This window comes from Thamnophis elegans, chromosome 1 (assembly GCF_009769535.1).
Source record: "Thamnophis elegans isolate rThaEle1 chromosome 1, rThaEle1.pri, whole genome shotgun sequence".
Taxonomy (NCBI): Eukaryota; Metazoa; Chordata; class Lepidosauria; order Squamata; family Colubridae; genus Thamnophis; species Thamnophis elegans.
In genome coordinates this window covers 173296992-173315846 of record NC_045541.1, presented here as the reverse complement: position 1 = coordinate 173315846, position 18855 = coordinate 173296992, and the positions used below count along the sequence as shown (strand labels likewise).

Genomic DNA, 18855 nt, shown 5'->3' with positions numbered 1-18855 from the left:
CAAAAAGTGGACAAAAATGCCAAATCCAGTCCAAACATCTGGTAAAATGTTTGATCTCAGAACCCAACAGATTTAACTGCGGTTGAAAGGAAAAAAGTGTGGATAATTAATGTGGCATTAGCAGGAGATGGTAGAAGAGAACATAAAGAATTAGAGAAGATCGCAAAGTTAGATCTGAAAATCAAAACTGAAAGATTATGGCGTAAAATAGCCATAGTGGTCACAGGGTTTATCGGCGCACGGGGTGCCATGACAAAATTTAGAAAATATTAGAAACTGTGCACACTGACAAAATTTCCATTGGTAATTACAAAAGACCTCACACTGCCTGGATCCTCACACAAACTACACTGATACATTTGGTTGTATGAGAAGAGCTGAATGCGTATGAAGGCCAATGCCAGCTAAAGGACGGGTTGTGTTTACACTGCTGTGAAGAGACAATAATATGGTTATTTAGCTTGCAACTGCAGAAAATGGATTAATTCAGGAACATGCGGTATACATGTAATCCAGAAAGACTGGCCCATGGACACTCGGGCCCCTTTTTTTTTCGGGAATAAATTAGATCTGATATTGAAAAGCATCCTTAGAATGAGTCAATATTTTTTTTTAAACAGGATTTTTATTTGCAGAAGACGTTTCATTTGGTTCTGATCTAACCCACTTTGTCTGGGTTTGTCCCAGTGGTGGGATTCAAATAATTTAACAACCAGTTCTCTGCCCTAATGACCAGCTGGGTAGGAGGGGGTCGGTGGTCATGTGACTGGGTGGGTGTGGCCAACTCAACGTCACTCACGTCAATGGGCGCTTCGCCTTAGCTGTTACAATGTAATAAGGATGAACTGGAGAGGCAGTTTCTGTAAATAGGGCAATAAAGATTAGGCTAGAAACAACACCAGAATGTTTCCTTCCTGCCTTCCTTACAGGATTAGCCCTGGAAAGTGGGGAAAAAACAAAAGGAGATTTCTTCCAACAACCGGTTCTCCGAACTGCTTAGAAAGCTAACAACCGGTTCTCCCGAATAGGTATGAACCGGCTGAATCCCACCACTGGTTTGTGCCTGCATACGAACTAACGTCTGAAGAAACTCAAGTTAGCAATAGGCAAAAATGGACACTGTAATGGCGCGTTGCGTTTACTAAACCAGCGTTTCTCAGCTTGGGAACTTGAAGAGGTACATCCCAAAGGTGCTTTTCTCAAGAGGCTACCAGACTTTCTGCTTTTTCTTTGAAGTTGTTTCGCTTCTCATCCAAGAAGTGTCTTCAGCTGATTTTGAAGTGTTTCTGTAACTTGTGACACCCCAACCCACAAAAAAAGCCCCCAACCCATTAGCCCTTCTAGCATTGATGATGTTACCTAGCTGAGTAATCCCAAAGATGCTTTTTCAAAAGGCAATGAGACTTTGATTTTGCTGTGCCTCTCCACAGTAGGGACAGAATCAAACAGGGAGTGTGGGAATCGTCAAGATATCTAAATGACCTCCCAGAAGAAAGAGGGGTAGAGAGGGTGGGAGAGAGGATGGGAGGGAGGGTGAGAAGGAAGGGAGGGAGTGTACTGGGAGAGAGGAGTGGTAGAGGGGGAGGGGAAGTAGGGTAGAGGGGAATGTTGGAGGGAAGATGGAAAGTTGGAGGGGGGAGAAAGAAAGGGTGTATGGAGGGTTGAAGAGGTACATTGGGTTTCTATTTTTGGGGGTACTGTTGACAAGAGGAATGGCTATGTTTATTGTTTAATGTTATATGGCCCCGGTTATGCACAGTATATATGTGACTGTACGAAATGAAAATGGAAAATAAAAACACATTTACGGAGAAAAAAAAAGATATCTAAATGACCTGATCTTCCCAAAACAAAGAATAGCTTTCTTCAGAGCCAGATTTAACATTCTTCCTTCAGCACTCCTCCAGGGCAGGTATAAGAGAACACCAATAGCACCTGGCACCAACAAGGTTAGCTAAAATCTTAACAAATACCTCCCCAAAATGTTGGAAATGCGAATCAATACACGGAACATATTACCATTTATGGTGGACCTGTGAGGAGGCTAACAATTTTTGGAAAAGGATCAAAAATTGGCTGGAGGCAATAACAGGGGTTAAAATAGAATGGAAACCTGAAGTTTTTCTTTTATTAGGAATAATGCCTGCGAAATGCAAAAAAGAAATCCAGTATTTAATACTACATATAATTACAGCGGCAAGGATTGCCTTTGCCCAGAAATGGAAAAACAAATTAATTCCAAGCGAAGATGAAATAATAAGAAAGGTTATGGATTGTGCTGAAATGGACAAACTAACAAAAGAAATCCAGGGAAAAGAAGAATCAGAATTCTACCAGATACGGGATAAATGGTATAGGTGGATGGAGGAAAGAAACAAGAATCAATGAAGGAATATAGCAAAACTCAAAAAATAATAGTTATGAGTAAAATAAGAGGGTTAAGAATGGTGAAATCCAAATGAAATACAATAGAAGGGGAAATAATATAAGGTGAGCGGTATCGATTGATAATTGCTATTAGAAAGAACAGGAAGCTCCTGTTCGTATTGTATTGTGTAAATGTGGTGTACGTCTAAATTTTGCGTGTATGTGTATTTTACATGTTTGTAAATTAAATTATTTAAAAAAAGAACACCAATAGCAGAACAGGTTTGTATATGTGGTAAAGGAGCAGTTGAAGATATCTCACATGTTCTATTACACTGTGAGCTATAAAGAGTTTGTATGTCTGCATATATTCTCCCCTTATTAGAAAGATTGCCAGGGAGGGCAGCCAAGTTTTTTGTAGGCTTTCTCCTCCAGGACACAAACCCGGCTACCACGTATGCAGTGGCAAAATTCTGTGTTGCTGCAATGTCCACAAGAAAAAAATTGGTTACAGAAGTATAGTTGTCATCTTGTACCAATTATTTCATATCTCTAACAATTTCTGGACCATTGTATTTACTCCCATACTTATTGGCTTTTTACCCATGTAAACCAGGGAGTGGCCCGAACAATTTGAAAACATGTACATATGTTATTATCCACTTTTAACGTCAATACTTTTTAATTATATTTTAATATCAGTACTTTTTAATATATTGTAAAAAGTAATGTGTACGTATTGCTGGCCTTTGACCGTAGTAAAGATTTATACTATACTTTGCTTTTGCTAGAAGTTGTTTCATTCCTCATCCAAGAAGCTTCTTCAGTTCAGTTCAGTTGGCTTCTTGGATGAGAAGCGAAATGTCTTCGAAGAAAAACCAGGAAGTCCAGTTGAAAAAGCACCTTTGAACAACCATGACCTAGATTGAGAGTGCAGAGAAGAGCAACAAAGATGATTAGGGGACTGGAGGCTAAAACATATGAAGAACAGTTGCAGGAACTGATTATGTCTAGTTTAATAGAAAGAAGGACTAGGGGAGACATGATAGCAGTCTTCCAATATCTCAGGGGTTGCCACAAAGAAGAGGGAGCCAAGCTATTCTCCAAGGCACCTGAGGGCAGAACAAGAAGCTATGGGTGGAAACTCATCAAGGAGAGAAGCAACTTAGAACTGAGGAGAAATTTCCTGACAGAACAATTAATCAGTGGAACAAATTGCTTCCAGAAGTTGTGAATGCCCCAACACTGGAAGTCTTTAAGAAGATGTTGGATAGCCATTTGTCTGGAACGGTATAGGGTTTCCTGCCTAGGCAGGAGGTTGGACTAGAAGACCTCCAAGGTCCCTTCCAACTCTGCTTTTGTATTGTATTGTATAGATGACTGAGAATCTCCATGGACACTCCAGACGGCTTCTGAGAGTTGAAGTCCACACCTCTTAAAGTTCCTAAGGTTGAGAAACATTCTATAGATAGTCCTCACCTTACAATCATTTGTTTAGCGACTGTTCAAAGTTACAACGGCACTGAAGAAAGTGACTTATGGCCAGGTCCTTGCACGTAGAACCATCACAGCCTCTCCAGGGTCATGTGACCAAAATCCAGGTTGCTTGGCAACTGGCATGCACTTACGACAGTTGTGGTCGCCATTTGCGACCTTCCCTGCCGGCTTCCGGCCAGCAAAGTCAATGGGGGAAGCCGGATTCTCTTAATGACTGCATGATTCACTTAACAACTCCAGGGATTTGCTCCACAGCTGTGGCAGAAAATGCCATAAAACTGGGTGTGGCTCATGTAGCAACCACCTTGCTTAGCAACGGAAATTCTGACTCCAATTGTGGTCCTAAGACAAGGACTAACATGTACAACCTGATCAGGATGGTATAAGGTCTTTGCCTTGAGCAAGGGGTTGGACTAGATGACCCACAAGGTCCCTTCCAACTCTGCTAATCTGACTACTACATCAATAGTTTGCCTGGTTGTGTGAAGACGGCAGTTCGCAGGCAGCTGTTATCCATTGAGCATCCAACCTTTCCGCTTTTCTCAATTTCCAAGAAACATGACCACCAAATCTTGTAGCAGGGGGTTCCATGGTCCATGGAATAAGATAAGGAAAATAGGAACAATCTTTTTTCTCTGCTTTCCATTTCTAAATTCCATTCAATTCTTATTTCTGCCCAAATCTAGATTAATTTCCTAAATTTTTGTAGGCATGTGAATTGTAAAGAGAGAAAAAAATTGTTAGACTATGTAGTTGTATATAATCATTAACGATACTTACATTGTAACACATAAGTTGTTCATTAGGTATATACAATTAAATATTGTGTGGCCATAAAGTATAACAAAAGTACATGATTGAAAACTCAAAAGTTTAACTTCAGAACACAGCATAACGCTTCTGCCACACTTTGAAGAGCCAAATCATAAACTTAGATATCAGGGAGAGAAGCTACAGTGTACTGCTTTAAATATATTTACTTGCCAGCTTAAAGCATGTCTGTAAAACTCCAAATCAATAAAACAGCAGCAGAATTTTCTTATTAAATTTTCTTATTAAACAAGCAAATAGAAGGGGAAAAAAGACCAACCACCAGAAAGGACAGATTTATAGCCTGGAAATTTGAAATTGTTTTCTAAAACTAAGCCCTGGAAGGGACCTGGAAGATCTTCTAGTCCAACTCCTTGCCATCCTGATCAAATGTTGGTCCAGTCTATTTTTGAAAGTCTCCCGTGATGGAACACACAAAACTCCAGGAAGCAAACTGTTCGATTGATTAATTGTCATCACTGTCAAAAAAAAAAAAAAAAATCCCAGGCTGGATTCTAATTAACAAACCTCTTCCCATTATTTCTTTTTTTTTTAAATATTTTATTTTTTATTTTTTTTAAAAACAAAAACAAAACAACACGTACAAAAAACTTTCCTCAATTTCGTCAAGCATGTTGTTTGGTTACAAACTTTTGTGCCTCAGTTTTTACAATTAAAAATAAGACCACTGGTTATCCATCAAACATAACTAAATGCATCGTTATCATTGAGCATTATGAGTTCAAGTTACCGCTAATATTAATCATCCATAGAGTATACAATACTTATAGTGTGGCATATTCAACTCCAGAAATAGTTTTCCATTGTTAATCCGAGTAGTTATTGAACATTTCAATCCATTGTTTCTCGACTTGTCATCTGCTGTGCACAATAATTTGATCCCCTCTTGTCTGTGACAATCTCTCAAGTACCCTAATCCCTTCTCTTTGATAAGAGCTAGACTTACTTAACAGGGGGTTGGACTAGAAGACCTCCATTGTCCCTTTCCAGCACTTCCAATTCTATGTTCTACAACTGAATTCTACTTACCTCTCCCACCAGGCATTTGACCTGATGTATAAGAGACGAAGGCCAGCAGGGAAAGAAAAACTCCGATGTCCCTCATTTTCAGAGCTTATGAAACTTAAGGGTGGCCCCTGTACCTTTTTAAATATTCTCTCCCCCCCCCCTTGCGCTTTAAAAAAAAAGATTTGGAATTAGTAAACCTGAATAGTTCACCTCTGCTGCCCCCGTCAAGGGTTTTGTGGTTTGTTATTTATGAAGCCGCATTCCGCTCAACTTAAGTTTTCTCCCTTCTGATGTAGGAGACGTCATTTCTGGCTCTTGGGGGGTTTTTTTTGGGGGGGGGGGGTAGAAAAAGAGAGACAGAGAATTTGTTAGAAAAATAAACAGAATGAGAAAAGCATTAAGGAAAACGGCCTGCATTGATTACGCTGTGGATGTACAGGGAAGAGGGAAAGGGGGGGAGTGATGTATGCCGTTGCAATTGAATTCCAGACAGACATCAAGAAAAACTCTTTCTGAATTACGGCAGGGTTTTTTAAAAATATATAATGAAGTTTTTCTTCCATAGCAACCCTCAGGACAATCTGCAGTATTTTCCTCCCCAAATAACCTCACTCGCTCTCTGTTCTTCATCTGCTTTTTTCAGGATGGGCTGAACAGAACAGAATAACAAAGTTGGAAGGGACCTTGGAGGCCTTCTAGTCCAACCCTCTGCTCAGGCAGGAAACCCTATACCCATTTCAGACAAATAGTTAGCCAATCTCTTCTTGAAAATCTTCAGTGTTAAAAGTATCCACAACTTCTGGAGGCAAGTTGTTCCACTGATTAATTGTTCTAACTCAAGGAAATTTCTCCTCAGTTCTAGGTTGCTTCTCTCCTTGATTAGTTTCCACCCATTGCTTCTTGTCCTGCCTTCAGGTGCTTTGGAGAATAGGCTGACTCCCTCTTCCTTGTGGCAGCCCTTCAAATATTGGAAAACTGTATCATGTCACTCCTAGTTCTTCTTTTCATTAAACTGGGCATACCCAATTCCAGCAACCGTTCTTTATATGTTTTAGCCTCTAGTCCACTAATCACCTTTGCTGCTCTTCTCTGCACTCTTTCTAGAATCCCCACATCTTTTTTACATGGTGGTGACCAAAACTGAATCCAGTATTCCAAGTGTGGCCTTACCAAAGCATTATAAAGTGGTATTAACACTTCACATGATCTTGATTCACTCCCTCTGTTTATGGAGCCTAGAACTGTGTTGGCTTTTTTGGCAGCTGCAGCACACAGCTGGCTCATATTTAAGTGGTTGTCCATCCAAGATCCCTCCTGCAGTTACTACTATTGCGTGAGATACCACCTATACTATGCATTCGGTTTTTCTTGCCTAAATGTAGAACTTTACTTTTTTTCACCATTGAATTTCATTTTGTTAGATAGCACCCAATGTTCAAGTCTGTCAATATCCTTCTGTATCTTAAGACTGTCTTCTGGGTTGTTGTCTATTCCTGCCATCTTCAGTGTCATCTGATCTCTCCCATTAAATTGTCTTCTCAACATGGACTTCAACTCCCAAAATTCCCTAGCCAGCTATGGGGAGTTGAAGTCCACCCAACTTAAATCTTCCAGGATTGAGAAAATTGCTCTAAAGTATATAAACATCTCTTGTTTGTTTTAATCAAAACTAAGTTGGTTAGGTTGACAAACACTGGTCTGGAGTAAAGAATGGTAGTTTATGGAATATCTACTTAACAGATCCTGTGTAGAAGGAATCTTTTATTTGGGTATCTCTGTGGATCATAAAGTCATCATCTTCCTCAAGCTGCATCTTTGGACTGAAAAGCAACTGAACAAGCTTGGATGTTAAACCAGGAAAATTCAGCGAGGCCAATGGGCTTCCTTATTTTTTTTATCAAATTTATATGGCTGCCTATCTCATGGACAAGTCACTCACTTTTTATTCTTCGGTAAGTGGTTTGTGATGAGGAAAAGGACTGATCCAAATAATGGGATGGAGGTGTCAAAAAAGTCAAGATGGCAGCCACAATAGTGCGCCCGTTTCTCTTCCTGTTACATTATATGTTTAAATAATGTATTGGTGACATTAAGCAAGCAAACATCCCGTTAGATGGTAATTTCAAGAGGGATGGGCCAACATTTCTATCATTTCAGTGTCAAGAATCAGAATGGTGGAGTGGGAAGGAACACCAAGACCATCTAGTCCAGGCGTGTCAAACTTGATTTCATTGAGGACCACATCAGGGTTGAATCTGACTGGTGGGCGTGGCCAGGGTGGGCATGGCCAGATTCACATCCCTCGTGTCGGGGTGCCTGTGGTGGCCCAAGCGCTCTGCCAGTGAAAACGGAACTTGGGTGGGCTGGGCGTATCCCCCCAGGCCCTGTTTTCAGCTGCGACAGCCTCCTGCATCCCGCAGCCAGCAAAAACGGGAAGTTGGGAGTACTGTCTCATTCCAGTCCTTAGTTGGATACAGATCCTACCACGATGAAATTTTTCTTTAAATCATACTTGCTTAAAGGTAAATAGTAAAGGTTCCCCTCGCACATATGTGCTAGTCGTTCCCGACTCTAGTGGGCAGTGCTCATCTCCGTTTCTAAGCCGAAGAGCCGGTGCTGTCCGAAGATGTCTCCGTGGTCATGTGGCCGGCATGATTAAATGCCAAAGGCTCACGGAATGCTGTTACCTTCCCACCAAAAATGGTTCCTATTTTTCTACTTGCATTTTTTACATGCTTTCGATCTGCTAGGTTGGCGGAAGCTGGGACAAGTAACAGGAGCTCACTCCGTTACGCGGCGCTAGGGATTCGAACCACCGAACTTCCGACCTCTCTGATCAACAAGCTCAGCGTCTTTGGCACTGAGCACCACGCCCCTCATACTTGCTTACATGTGATTATAAAGTCACTTGCTTTGCGAGAAGAGCAATAGTATAAATTTCAGAAAATCTAACACGCAAAAAAATACTGTCGTATTTCTCAAGGTTCGTGACAAACGCTCGTTATTGGATTAACTCCCTGAACCTTCGTATTAGATCTTTTCCTCCCTCTTTCCTGTCCAGAATGAACATTCATTACCCGTAATTCCTCATCAAGCAAATCCTGAAATTCCTTCCGAGACCCGTCTGAAATCCTTACGCATGACTGCAAGTGGAGCTTCTGCCACGAATTCCAGCCAACTCCCAGCCTTTCTCCAGAATTAGCAGATAATCATCCTGGACCGTTTCTCTTTGGTGACTGTTTTGGCAAGACTGAAGCCTGGCCATTTTTTCTCAATGGTTTTACTGTCCTTCAGCTTCCAAGACCTCATGAGATACTAAAGAGGCTCTATTTTTAACCCAGGGATGTAAAAGAAATATAGAATAACAGAGTTGAAAGGGACCTTGGAGATCTTCTAGTCCAACCCCCTGCTTAGGCAGGAAACTTTACACTACTTCAGACAAATGGTTGTGCAACAGTCTTCTTAAAAAGTTCCAGTGTTGGAGCATTCACAACTTTTGGAGGAAAGTTGTTCCATCGATTAATTGTTCTGTCAGGAAATTTCTCCTTAGTTCTCAGTTGCTTCTCCCCTTGATTAGTTTCCACCCATTGCTTCTTGTCCTGCCCTCAGGTGCTTTGAAGAATAGCTGGACTCCCTCTTCTTTGTGGCAGCCCCTGAGATATTGGAAGGCTGCTGTCATGTCCCCTTAGTCCTTCTTTTCATTAAACTGGACATACCCAGTTCCTGCAACCGTTCTTCATATGTTTTAGCCTCCAGTCCCCTAATCATCTTTTTTGCTCTTCTCTGCACTCTTTCTAGAGTCTCCACATTAACCAGCAGATGCCTTTTAGGTGAAATGCCTGGAATTTGCTGGTGCCTCTTCTTAAACCTAACATTTGAGAACCAGAAAATGCACCAAAACATAATCATAAATAGCAGTAGTATACACACACAAACACACACACACACACACACATATACACACATATACACACACATATCTTCACAGTGGTTTACTGAGTCAGTATATCGCATCCAACAATCTGGGTCCTCATTTTACCCACCTCGGAAGGACGGAAGGCTGAGTCAACCTTGAGCGTGATGAGATTCGAACTGCCAAATTGCAGGCAGTCAGCAGGCAACAGAAGTAGCCTGCAGTACTGCACTCTAACAACTGCACCACTGAAGCTCATGGCAGTTCCATTTAATGGCAGTGATATTCAGGTAGTCCTCAAAATTTCTGTTGCTGAGTTTTTCCCCATTTTATAACCTTCCTCACAACAGTTGTTAAGTGCCGCTGCTAAATCAGTCACATGGTTGCAAAGAGAATCTGGCTTTTGCATTGGATTTGGTTGTCAGAAGTCACAAAAGGTGATTGAGTGACCCCGGGACATTGCAGCTGTCATAAATATGAGTCAATTTCCAAGCATCTGAATTTTAATCATGTGACATTTGCAAGTGTGACAGTTGTAAGTTTGGGAAAACGGTCATAAAACACATTTTTCCCGGTGCTATTTTAACTTTGAATGGTCACTAAACAAAAATGTTGTAAGTCAAGGACTATATGTAATGGTCTGGTTAAACTTTGGGGCTTTTCCTAGGGCAGGGGTGTCCAAACCTGGGAACTTTAAGACTTTTGGACTTCAACTCCCAGAATTCCCCTGGCTGGGGAATTCTGGGAGTTGAAATCCACAAGTCTTAAAGTTCCCAAGTTTGGACACACCCTGGCCTAGGGAGACTTAGGTTCAGGTCCTCCCTTGATCATGGAGTTTATGGGGTGACTTCAGGCCAATCGCCTTCATGTAGCCCAACCTACCTTACAGGGATGTTGTTTTGGGGAAGGAAACGAGGCAACATTGTGAGACCATTGTGAGATTTCAGGGACCCATACTATAACAAGTCATTACTCCTGTAATGGAGAAGGCGGGGAAGGGATAACAAAATTGTGCCCCCCACCGATGCCAAATGTCCTGTGGTAACAGTTCCAGAAGTCTATTTCTCCATATTGTGTATTTTTTAAATTAGGCTTTTTAAAAAACAAGTCTTTATATACTTTTTTATAAACTCTTGTGAAGTTTATTATCCTGGAAGTCAGGAAATGAATAATACATAACAAATTGCAACAACTCATTGAGATAATGGGGTATGTTACTGAATGTTGGATGTGTTTAAGTAATTCACAACTGCTGCCTGAAAGGGCATCTTAACAAAAACATTGAATCATCGAAGTGGAAGAACCATAGAGATTTTTTAGCCCAACAGGACCTGTACTTACCTGGCATGATGAAAGGGCCACGTGGAGACTCCTGGGAGGGGAGGGGAGGGGTGGACGGGGCTAGCCGGTCCTTGCAACAACAGGTTCGGTGAACCAGATGCAAACTGGACGCAGTATTCCAGGGACAGACCCTTCCCGTGACTCAATGCTATGGTATTGGTGCAGCATGGAATTGCATTGACTGTTTGTGTCCCCTGGAGCACGTTACTGGCTCATGCTTAATCTGTGGCCCACCGGGACATCTGGTCTGAGGTAGAAAGGTAGAAAGAAATTGCAAATTTGCTTCTCCATAGCAGAAACCGGAGACCAAAGTAGCAGAGCTGACCCTGTTCTTGTTTTCCAGAAGCATCTGACTGGCTCCAGATGAAAGGAGCCCCCAGTTTCAGGTCACCGAGGTTCTCTCCACGTGCCCTGTGGGTGGTCTCCTTTGAGGGATCCGGCTTGGCTGCCGTTGAAAAAAGGACTTTGGTTCAAGTGGACTTTTGGCACAGCTCAGCAGGGCATCTCCAGACTTCTGAAATGGCTAAAGTTTGCATGCAAAAATAGACGGAGAATGGGAAATAGTGGGAAAGGCTGAAGACACACAGGTTGTTCTGCAGAGAAGGACGGAAAATCGGGAGTTTGTGTAGTCGCCTTGTCGTTCGTACCATTGGCATGTCAGCTTGAAAAAGGTCTTCCACCCGCTGTAATATGGTGCAGCTGCCAGCAGGCCCAATTCTTCAAAGAACCTTTGTATGGCTCTTTTTTTTCCCTCTTCAAATTTTTTTTATTTTATTTTATATATTTGTGTCAATGCATGAACAGTGTGGCACCTGGGTGTCATACATTCTAATACAGTAGAACTAGTAGAATTAATCCTAATTACGTTCAACCAACTTATATTATATTTCTAATAATAATACACGCTTATATTAAGCTATCTTCTATCATTATTTAATTGTTCTATGTTTTCTCTTGCTGTTGCTTTTATTTTATTATGAGTTATTATTAAGCGAAAGAGGGAATATTAGTGTATACATTTTTAGTATACACTAATATTCCCCCTTTCTTATTTCTATCTCTTATTCTAACTTTTAATCGTGTCCCCCTTTTATTAAAAGATGTTTTCCTTCCATCCTACTTAACTTTTAATCATGTCACCTACCTAAAAAAGAAAGGAAAGAGAGGGAAAAAGAAAAGCAAATCAGAACATTTTTAGCAAGAACGAACCTTTGTATGGCTCTTAAAGAGATGCTTGTTTGTCTGGTTTTGGGGAAGGGAAGCCATTAACGATCAAGGTGACAAGAATAGGAGTAGGAAGGAGGGCAAGACAAGCTGTTTTTAAGTCCAGGTATCCAGCTAGATGTCCTGGGACTGCAACTCCCAGAATCCCATTGGGCTGGATGGCACCAGCTTGGAGAAAATGCTAAAAGGTTACAGCAGAATACAGGTAGTCCTAGACTTACAACAGTTCGCTTAGGGACCGATCAAAGTTACAACGGCACTGAAAATAGTGACTTATGACCATTTTGCAGACTTATGACCATTGCAACATCCCCATGGTCAGGTGATTTACATTCAGATGCTTGTCAACTGACTCACATTTATGACGGTTGCTGTGTCTCGGGGTCACGTGATCACCTTTTGCGACCTTCTGACAAGCAAAGTCAATGGGGAAACCAGCTTAACAACTCTGTTACTAATTTAACAATATGATACAATACAAAAGCAGAGTTGGAAGGGACCTTGGAGGTCTTCTAGTCCAACCCCCTGCCTAGGCAGGAAACCTTATACCGTTTCAGACAAATGGCTATTCAACATCTTCTTAAAGGCTTCCAGTGTTGGGGCATTCACAACTTCTGGAGGCAAGATGTTCCACTGATTAATTGTTCTAACTGTCAGGCAATTTCTCCTCAGTTCTAAGTTGCTTCTCTCCTTGATTAGTTTCCACCCATTGCTTCTTGTTCTACCCTCAGGTGCCTTGGAGAATAGTTTGACTCCCTCTTCTTTGTGGCAACCCCTGAGATAGTGGAACACTGCTATCACATCTCCCCTAGTCCTTCTTTTCATTAAACTAGACAACTGCAGTGATTCACTTAACAAATGTGGCAAGAAAAGTCATAAAATGGGGCAAAACTCACTTAACAGATTTCTCACTTAGCAACATAAATTTAGGACTCAACTGGTCGTACGTTGAGGACTACCTGTAACAAAATAGCAGAGTTGGAAGGGACCTTGGAGCTCTTCTAACTATTAGACATATTGTCTAATTTCTTCTTAAAAGCCTTCCGTGTTGAAGCACCCACAATTTCTGGACGCTTTGGGGCTCAACCGCTGAAGCCTTAACCACCCATTCATACAGGGCATCATGAAGAAACTTTAAGAATTGGAAACATTCAGTGCAATGCCAAAAAATAAACAAAAATGAGGCCTGGTGGAAAAAGTGGAACGATGTTTGTTTTTTTCATCAAGTATTAAAGGATTTCTGGAAAGCCTTCTCTCCTTAAATCTTGAAGGTCGGACTTTTTGTAAAAGGGAGGAAATGTTGTGGTTACATTCTGTTATAGTCCTTTGACGGAGACAGGAAAATGCAATATTGCTGCTTGAAGTTGCCAAATATTTGCTCCAACTCTGCTCCTGTGCCTTGAGACACATTTTTGAGACTAAAAAGACCACTCCAGATTCAAAGTGTTCTTTGCAGAGGCTCTAAATTTAATCTGCTTGAATGTCTGTGGGCCAAGCGGAGGAGAAAGCCTTCAAAAACAAGAATTGGGGAAACAGTTAAACCTCATTCACTAAGACGTTCCAAGTTCTTTTCCTCGGAAAATGACTTTGATGATTTAATTCCCACAATTTTGAGATACTTTTTTTTTTACAGTTCTCAGAATTTCCTTGTATCAGGTTGCTGAAAATTGGTGACAAAGTTTCCTGTCACTTTGAGGCAGGAAATACACAGTTGTAATGTAAGCCCGAAAATGGTTTGAGGTAATTAAAAACACACAGAGACAGACATCATCCCCATTATATCTAGAGAATAAAATCTGGGCCTGGTATCACGCATAAAACGGCTCATGCAATTTTATATCATGCAAATTACATGTCATGTCCCCCACCCCAAATGTTAAAGATGGCTTCCAGCCACCAACTGTTTACCTAAGATCTATTCTATTCTATTCTATTCTATTCTATTCTGTTCTGTTCTGTTCTGTTCTATTCTATTCTATTCTATTCTTATTTATTTTTATCTTATCTTTCTTAATGTTATAAAGAACCTAAGGTGGTGAATATACCTAGCATTCCTTTGTCTTCCTATTTCCTCCACAACAACCCTGTGAGGTAGGTTGGGCTGAGAGGGGGTGACTGGCCCAAAGTTGGCCACTAGACAACTTTCATGGGACTACAGCTCCCAGTCTCCTGGCAATTGGCCCAAAGCCACCCAGCTCTCATTCATGCCTAAGGCACGACTACCGTGTTTTCCCGAAAATAAGACAGGGTCTTATTTTCTTTTGACCCCCGAAATAAGCACTTGGACTTATTTTCGGAGAGGTCTTATTATTTTTTAGGTGCAGGAGGCGCCGAGCGTGGTCACCTCATGGCTGCTGCTGTGCTGCAATATTTTCAGGGAGGGCTTATTTTGGGGGGAGGTCTTATTTTAGCATATGCACTCAAAAGCCCTATTGGGCTTATTATCCAGGGAGGTCTTATTTTCACGGAAACAGGGTAGAACTCACATTCATCTGGTGATTCACCCAGCTGGCTTCCATGCCAAAGGTGGGACTAGAACTCACGGTCTCTCGGTTTCTAGCCTGGTGCATTAAACACTAGACCAGTGGGTCTCAACATTCTTAATGCCGCGACCCTTTAATACAGTTCCTCAGGTTGTGGTGACCCTCAGCCATAAAATTATTATATGTTTTTCATATTTTTTCCAAAAATATGTGTTTTCCGATGGTCTTAGGCGACCCCTGTGAAAGGGCCGTTCGACCCCCCAAAGGGGTCCCAACCCAGAGGTTGAGAACCACTGCACTAGACCAGTGTTTCTCAACCTTGGTGACTTTAAGTCCTGTGGACTTCAACTCCCAGAATTCCCCAGCCAGCTATGCTGGCTGGGGGATTCTGGGAGTTGAAGTCCATAGGACTTAAAGTCACCAAGGTTGAGAAACACTGCACTAGACCAACTGGCTCTCCACATGATTTTTTTCCAGGCGAGGCTTTTCAATGGTGCTGGATTCAAGAAAAGTGTCTATTATTTATTTGCATCTTGCTTTTATTGTTTTTATAAATAACTCAAGGTGACCAAGATAGCCAACATATCTTTCTCCTGCTATTTTCCCCATAGCAGCAACCCTCCAGGTGTCTTGTTCTCTAGATTGATGCCTTAACCACAAGACAAAACTGGGTCTCGAGTTGATGGTTCTACATATAAAAATGGAGGTTATGCTGTAATCACACAGCCACGGGCATTTTTTACATTTATTTTACCCCAGACACCTTTTCACAAATTCTGCATGATATCAAACTTAGGTAATACAACGACTATAGAAGAAGCTTTGGCTACATGCAACAACACTTTGACCTGTACACCTGCAATTTATTTAACCATAGTTTGCTGAATGGTTCTTGAGAATTCAGATATAACCTTAAACCACCATTTGTTCAAAATCAGCTGAATGGTTTCCGATATTAGGCAAATCTATAAATAACAGTTTGCAAATCACACACCCACAACAGACTAAACTGAAACCAGCATATCACAAGATGGTTAAGACTTACGTCTCTAAACCCAACCAGAGATGACAAAATATGATTTTGCATCCAATGTTTTAGACCAGTGTTTTGTAAACTTGGCACCTTTAAGATGTGTGGATTTCAACTTCCAGAATTCCTGGCTGGCTGGAGAATTCTGGGACTTGAAGTCCACACACCTGAAAGTTACCAAGGCTGACAAGGCTAGCTAGGGAATTCTGGGAATTGAAGTCCGCACATCTTAAGGTTGTTGAGGCTGACAAGGATAGCTGGGGAATTCTGGGAATTGAAGTCCACACATCTTAAGGTTGCTGAGGCTGACAAGGCTAGCTAGGGAATTCTGGGAATTGAAGTCCACACATCTTAAGGTTGCCAAGGCTGACAAGGCTAGCTAGGGAATTCTGGGAATTGAAGTCCACACATCTTAAGGTTGTCGAGGCTGACAAGGCTAGCTGGGGAATTCTGGGAATTAAAATCCACACATTTTAAGGTTGTCAAGTTTGAAAAACATTGTTTTAGACTAAACATCGAATACTGAGTCAGTTTCAATGCTTGTTTTGGTGAGCTGCTGTACCACGAGCAGGGAAGTTCACCTCATCTTCTCGTTTAAAGACTTTTGTGGACTAGCAGGCTATCTTGAGATGCCCTGCTCGGCCTTCCTAAATTTGCCAGACCCACTCAGCAGACCCCAATGGAGGCTGAGAGGCAGAGGTTTAACTTCCTCTTAGGCTCAGAGACCCTCGCAGAACAGATCAAATAATCAGGAAACAGGACGAGTGAAGCTCCAAGACATGCCCTTTTGGTAACAGCGTGATGCTTTTCTTCCTTCCTCTAGGAATGAATCTGGAAGTTATTTTCTGCTCCTGAGTTTGTGGTACGGGGCTCGGCAACGAGCATGCCAGGCCCAGTAGCCAGTGCTTAGCCTCTGGCCATGTTTTTGCCGAGCACACAGCGTCCCTACAGGGTGAGATCATTCGCTTCCTTTATTTTCCTTGGAAAAAGGAATGCATCCTTCTTCTGTTGGGTCAGGGAACTTGCCGATCTCTCCCCTGTGTTGCTGTTTGAAAACCGAGCCTATCCATACAGAAGCTAGAACAAGCAGAATGTTCGGGAGCCAGTAATGACTCTGTTCCAGTAAAAAAACAACAAAGGAAAACATGCAGAGTGAAAAGAGTGGGTGGCTAGGGAATTCTGGGAGTTGAAGTCCACCCCTCTTAAAGTTGCCAAGTTTGGAAGAAAAAAATAACACGGCTGGAAAGGATCCTTTTTAATTTTTCTCCCGCTGCCCAGGCTCACGGCCATGAGATAGACAGCCCTATAAATCTCATAAAGCAACCGACAAAACGAGAAACCCAAACGCCAAAGCCCACATTTAAAGTCAGGATCGGATGGCAGGGAAGAAAGAACAGGCTGAATCTGTTGGGAAGTGGGCAGAAACAGTGCCACTGTTGGGGGGAAAAAACCCAACCCTTGGCTTCTGGAAAGAGACAGGGGGGGGGTCCCAAAGGGCCAAAGTCTGTTTTGCAACCCGGTCAGACGTCCAGCAGTCTGGGGGTGGGGTGGGGGGGTGGGAGGGAAGGTTGGATGAGGCATCGACCGCAAGAGAAGTGGGCGATGGTGTTTGGATCATTTCATCCGGTTCGAATTCCTTCCCACCTGTTCCCGCTCAGCCTTTCTGTTCCTACTAATTTTTCCTTTTAAACAGCCCCTTGAGTGTCCCCGGGATTGGAGCCAGTGTTTTTTAAGAAAAAAAAGGCAATTGTCTTTTTTTGTTGTTGTTGAAAATGAAGTGAGTCGCAAAGGAAAAAATGTCTGACGTTTCCTGCCAGGCCTTTCTCACCAAGTCCTTTCGGTGGACGGTTATGCCTCCGGCGGCTTTGGTAGGGGTAAGAAAAGCAGGTCCTGGCAAATCTCTGCTCCGCTGGCTGCAAATTTCATTACGAGAAGCCATTAGGAAAGTGGAGAGAAGGCAAAGAACCACCCGCCAAACAATCCAGCCGAGCCGCCAGGAAATGTCCCAATCATCTCGGAAAGTTCTTCCAAAATGTTACCCACATTACTGGCTTCCTGGATGCCCCCTGTTTTGACGACACGGGTACATTTTGGTCCTTGGAGATCAGCAACCACAACAGGGGTGCTGGTCACTTTACCAGAAATCCAAAGTTGCATCAATAGCATCTCCATTTAGTTGTAGGGCTGGAAGGGACCTTAGAGGTCTTTCACTCCAACCCCCCCCTCCCCCGCCCAAGGTAGGAGTTCTTATATTATCCCAGACAAATGATTGTCCGGATTTTTCTTGAAAATTTCCAACAATGGAGTGATGAAAGAAATGTCCTTTTGGGTTCAGCTCCAAGTGGGGAAAAAGACACTGGAGACATGGAGGCTGCTTGGAAAGATGGTTTATTGGTGGACAGAACCACATGGCTTGAGCCCTGAACAGAAAAGGTGATCACACACTTCAATGTTGGTGGAGAAGAAGTGAAGGGCCGAGGGAGGGGCTTGCTAGGCTTTTTATAACCTGTTCAGTCCCACCTCTCTGTTTCCTGTTCCTGTGTAAGAAATGTATTCTGATTGGTTGTCAGACTCCCATGGGGCCATGCAGGGGCAACTTTCTAGGCTGTGTTTTGAATCCAGGTTTAGTTGAGTTCTCCGATGCCATGTGGTTAGTTGAGTAAAGGGCCAATATTATCATGCCTTTACTCCCATCCCACCCTGGGGCTGCAGTGGAGAAGTCTTTATTATGTAAAAGGGACTAGCTTGGCCTTCTTAATGGCCCATTAACAGTGGGGATGGGCAGGAAGCTACAGGCAACTATTCTGTCTTTTAAAACATGTTTCTTTCTTTTCGTATCCAGAGAAATATTCTGCCTTTTCAATATTTCCTAGGATATTTAATTTTTCTGGGAGAGGGCTGGATGATAACTTCCCACAGGAGCACCCACAACTGCAGAAGATAAGCTATTCCATTGATTAATTGTTCTCACTGTTAGAAAATTTCTCCTTATTTCCAGGTTGAATCTCCCTCTGACAAGCTTGCATCCATCACTTCTTGCCCTGTCCTCTGGCCTTTTGGAGAACAAATCAAAACCACCTTCTCTGTGATAGGCCTTCAAGTTTTAGAAGACCGCTGTCAGATCTCTCCTGAGTCTTCTCTTCATTAGGTTAAATATGTTT

The 18855-nt window shown here is 42.2% G+C and overlaps 1 protein-coding gene across 1 annotated transcript in view; it reads right to left on the bottom strand.

The window, feature by feature from the left end:
- Positions 1-5800, bottom strand: part of COMP (cartilage oligomeric matrix protein) — a 52521-nt gene extending 46721 nt beyond the window's left edge. Inside the window, exon 1 of the mRNA XM_032214364.1 lies at positions 5725-5800. Within this exon, the coding sequence (XP_032070255.1) occupies positions 5725-5800 (76 nt within the window). The remainder of the gene's footprint in view (positions 1-5724) is intronic.
- Between the last annotated feature and the right edge of the window lie 13055 nt (positions 5801-18855).